The sequence below is a fragment of the Ruditapes philippinarum genome, unplaced genomic scaffold (genome assembly GCF_026571515.1).
Source record: "Ruditapes philippinarum isolate M1 unplaced genomic scaffold, ASM2657151v2 ctg12789_1_1_1_1, whole genome shotgun sequence".
Classification (NCBI taxonomy): domain Eukaryota; kingdom Metazoa; phylum Mollusca; class Bivalvia; order Venerida; family Veneridae; genus Ruditapes; species Ruditapes philippinarum.
Genome location: NW_026860217.1, coordinates 19,868 through 24,994, shown reverse-complemented (window position 1 = coordinate 24,994; position 5,127 = coordinate 19,868). Strand labels below are relative to the sequence as shown.

General features: G+C 35.0%; 1 protein-coding gene across 1 annotated transcript; it reads right to left on the bottom strand.

Moving 5' to 3' along the window:
* Window positions 1-3,141: 3,141 nt before the first annotated feature.
* LOC132759275 (uncharacterized) lies at window positions 3,142-4,164 on the bottom strand (the record flags this gene model as incomplete). The annotated part of the gene is given in 2 exon segments (XM_060751017.1): window positions 3,142-3,326; window positions 4,053-4,164. Coding segments are annotated over 2 exon segments (243 nt in total), but the record flags the coding sequence as incomplete, so codon positions are not given.
* Between the last annotated feature and the right edge of the window lie 963 nt (window positions 4,165-5,127).

Here is a 5,127-nt window from a genome sequence, read left to right as displayed (position 1 = left end):
CAATGAATTCAAGTAAAAGTTATGGTTTCTGTGCACTGGCCTTCCTATTAATATACCTTGACATTGTATGAAATTGTATTGAATTTTCCAACATGTAGTTTTTTCAAGTTATGCTCTGGAAAAAAAAAGCAATGGAAGTAACAAAGGACAATAACTCTATAATTTACTCTGGACAGAGTTATGGCTCTGTCACTGCTTCCTCTAAATGTGCTTTGACAATTGTATGAAGTTGTATTGAATTCCATCTAGTAGTTTTCAAAAGTTATGCTCCGGACAAGGAAAGTAACAAAGGGCAACACTATGTAATTAGTCAAAGATGGAGTTAAGGTTCTTGTGCACAGCACTTCCTCTCAATGTTTGATCATTATATGAAGTAATATTAGAATTCAACAATTAGTCATTCAAGTTATGCTCAGACAAAAAAAACAATGGAAAAAGTAACACAGTGCAGAATCTGTAATTACTTAGATAGAGTTAATGCTTCTTGTGCATGCAATCACTTCTCTATTGTGCTTGACATTGTATGAAGTTGCTTTGAATTCCAACCAGTAGTTTTCAAGTTATCTCCAGACCCCCAAGGAAAAGTACCAAAGGGCAATCACTCTGTATTTAGTGAAGATGGAGTTATGGTTCTTGTGCACTGCACTTTCTTTCAATGTGCTTGACTTTTGTATGAAGTTATATTGAATTCCAACCATTAGTCTTCAAGTTATGCCCCGGACAAAGAAAATGCAACCAGTGATTTTTTTTTTGTACAATGAGATCTATCTACCAACAAAGTTTCATGTTGATATCTCTTATAATTTTAGAGTAATGTTCCAGACAAAGTTCAAAAAGTAAAATAAACAAAGGGCAGGGCAATAACTCCAAAATTAGGCAAGGCAGAGTTATGATTCTTGTGCACTGCACATCTACCCATTGAGATATATCTACCTACAAAGTTTCATGTCGATATCTCTGACAATTTGATTTTCCCCTTTTCTGATTTATTGCGCTTTATTATCGCCTTCAGAAAGCCACAGGTTATTTTAACAAGAGCTGTCCGTAAGACAGCGCGCTCGACTTTTTTATTGCTTGCCAATAAAAAAAGTTTTTGCAGTAAAAGGCAATACAAGAATCTCTGTATTTTTAAAGTGAACAATGGCCATGAGCATTAAGATATTTAGTGAAGAATTATTTTACTGAATTGTGTGATACCCTTGAACACTGCAGCAAAGTTTTTTAGTGCTTGCCTATAATACAAAACATTGACAGTTAAGGGCCATAATTCAAATAAAATCTTTGACAGAATTACCTTCTCCTGGACATGTTTGGGAATCATGATTGTAAACAAGTATTCCAACTTTCAAATTAATATCTCAAACAGTTCAGTCAAAAAGTGACTGGTACTAAAAACTTAACCAAGATTCTAAGTCGATAAAAGGCCTTAATTTTTAAAACAAATCCTTGACAGAGTTACTTCTCTTGCGTACAGATGGGGGTAATGATGTGAAATAGCATTAAAAGTTTCAAAGCAATATCTCAAAGGGTTAAAGGCAATAAGTGGATTTTACCCATATTCAATGTATTTTCTAAGTCAAAAAGGGGCATAATTCTGTCAAAAACCTTGACAGAGTTATGTCCTCTTGTCTGTTGATGAAGGTCGTGATGGTAAACAAGTATGGTCAGTTTCAAAGCAATACCTCCAATGGTTTTGAAATAAAGTGAGGTGGTACAAAAAACTTAACCAAGCTCAATACACTTTCTAAGTCAAAAAAGGGCCATAATTCTGTCAAAAACCTTGACAGAGTTATGTACTCTTGTCTGTAGATGGAGGTTATGATGGTGAACAAGTATGGTAAGTTTCAAAGCCATACTTGTAATACTTCTGAAATAAAGTGGGGTGGTACAAAAAACTTAACCAAGCTCAATACACTTTCTAAGTCAAAAAAGGGCCATAATTCTGTCAAAAACCTTGACAGAGTTATGTACTCTTGTCTGTAGATGGAGGTTATGATGGTGAACAAGTATGGTAAGTTTCAAAGCCATACTTGTAATACTTCTGAAATAAAGTGGGGTGGTACGAAAAACTTAACCAAGGTGTGACGCCAACGCCGACGCTAACGCCGACGCCGGGGCGAGTAGAATAGCTCCCCTTTTCATAGAAAAGTCGAGCTAAAAATTGAAAAAAAAATCACTGTCAATGGGCCTGAACATGCTGAAGGATCTTGGTCTGGGCACATGGGTTGATTTTTAGCAATTATTTTTCTTCAGAGTATAAATTCTGTACCTACAACACAGTTGTATGCATCCCATTTGCAATAACATCTGTGCTTTCCAACCAGGTGGGTACATTTATACCATCCATTAAAATTGTTTAATTTCAAATAATAGCCACATAAGAGAAAACATAGACACATAAAACTTTACAGAATGAATGTCATTAAAGAAAAAGTACATTTACATATTGTTCCTGTAGCCACCCAAGTATATATGCACAGACAGATGGACAGACAAGGTGGTGATTATGTGCTCTCCATTTAGGAAGCATAAAAATCCTTCTTGAACAATAATACAATTTTATGAGGTAAGTTATAAATGAACTAAATATAGAAAAGGGTTGTTAAATCATCGAAAAAGTTGGATAGCTTTATGTCTTCATCCTATGAAAAGATTCCTAAACTCCTGCAGAAATGGAACACACATTAATAAGGGTAAAGTGTTTCAAAAGTCAGCGACTTTAACCCCTCAATCACAGCATTCAGTTCCCTGTGTGCCATTATTTTGTTACTTTGTTTGATTGGGTTTTACGTCACACCGACACAGTATAGGTCATATGGTGACGTGCCAGCTTTACTAGTGGAGGAAGATCTCAGGTGCCCTTCCGTGCATTATTTCAGGAACTAACGGGCACCTGAGTAGAACCACCGACGTTCCGTGAGCTAGCTGGATAGCTTTCTCACATGAAAGAATCCAAAGTCCCTGTAGGGACTCGAACCCACAGCGGTGAGGGGCAAGTGGTTTGAAGTCAACGACCTTAACCACTCGGCCCCTGTGTGCCATTAAGATCAAATTTAATACAACAACATCATCAACATAAATTTTCACACATTACTAATTCAAACAATACGCATGTACTTCAACACAGTAAAAAATATTTACCTTTTCATTCCTCTGCCGCATAATTTCTAGTTGTACTTCCAGTCTTTTTTTCTTTTGCCTACCTTCTTCACTTAGATTAGACATAACCTCCTCCGCTTCTATTTCGTATTGTAATTTTTTATCTGCATGTTTTGTATTTTTGAGAGACAGGTCTTTGTCTGAACTGCATAAAAATCTTCTAGTCACTGAAATAAATTAACCAAAGATAGATTACAATACAGTATAGGAATTAAACCCACATTTTCTGAAAGGTAAATAGCTAAGTATAAAAATTATCATAAAATCCAAGCAAGGCTTATATCATTCACTACATGAACATGTATCTAGTAAACAGAATAGTAGGAAGTCAGTTCTTAAACAGGGAGGCCATTACTGACCAGTGGATAACATTAATTGTCACTTTAGTGTAATAATTAGTTAACTCCTATTAAATTTAGAAGGACTTAACCCATTAGTGCACAAAGGTGATGTACTGTAAGTTTTGTAAAGTCCCACAAGGCAGTGCAATATACAAAATTCCTGAAAATAGCAAGTTCAGTACGCAGTACTGTGGAAGAAGACCATGAATATCAAGGGTTGACAGCAAAACTGCAGTAACTTACATGAAATGAAGAAGGACTTACAATAGTTTTGCAATCAACCCTCAATATATGAGTATAGTATGTATATTCACTATATTTTCAAAAAAATAGGCTGTTAAATCAACAATTTTTCCAAAACTTTTAACACATTGAAATTGTTAATGTCGATATCTTGATAAAGTCTAATATAGTTCACATTGTCAAAGATAACAAATTTTTATTATTAAATTAAAGATAAGCGGTACAACAATACTCAATGTATTACAGTACTATTTAACACTTTTTGAATACATGTACATGCCCTAAGAAATTACGACACAAAACAATTACCTATACTTTGACTGTAGCTTATCCCCTTCAGCACCTGATGTGTTAATCTAACAAACATATTTGAAATGTTTTAATCTGAAAAAAAAATAAAACTCTAAAATTTATAAACATGTCACAACTTTCTATTTTGGTAAACTAATAATTCTTATCCTAACAAACATATTTGAAATGTTTTAATCTGAAAAAAAAATAAAACTTTAAAATTTATAAACATGTCACAACTTTCTATTTTGGTAAACTAATAATTCTTATCTTAATGCATGTCGATGTTTCAAAATTCAAAATTGTGCCAGTTCATAGTAAATGTTGAATTCTCCTTAAGCCGGTGCTAGGGGGCGTGGACGGTAGTTTGCACTTACATGTAACAGTACCGTCCATGAACAGGCTCAATCAGGCCGAGCCTGCAACCTTTTCAATTATGCCGTGTTGGGCTTTCTTTAGGGATTGTTATTTTCTCTATTTGTTCAAAGATCAATGAAATTCTTCCAATAATAACACATGTAAAGACTATGTGTTGTTATATTTTTCGGTCGTTCATGATCATGCCTGCTAGTCATAAACAGAAGTGATTGTTTGTAGATTTTAGAAACAGGCCTGATAAAGGAAGTTTGGAATTTTTTGAAATTCCCAATATGTCCAATATTTTTTTACAAATCTGTGCCCGGTGCCTTTTCCCAAAACAGATGTGTCACTGATTTAGTTCTGTTGCGAATCGTCACGGGGGCGAAACTTCCTAGGGCGAATCGTCAGCGTCGCGAATCGTTATTATTTCCGGAAAACAACATAAAATGAATGAAATCTGGGAAAGTATCGCCTTTATACATAAAGTTCCAAAAACTCTGACACTATAAATCATTCATAACCATAGTATCTGTTTATTATTACTTACATATTGTCTTGGATTATCTGCCCCTACAGGCACGATGCAACTAATCGACAGTCTCCGGTTGCCGGTCTTGCAAGTTTTTGTCCTCATGACATTTCGACCCTAAAAAGAGCCCCCCCCCCCAAATCGATCATTTTCTTACTTTGACCGCCAAATACTGCGGATCAATGATGATGTTAAGGTTTGATG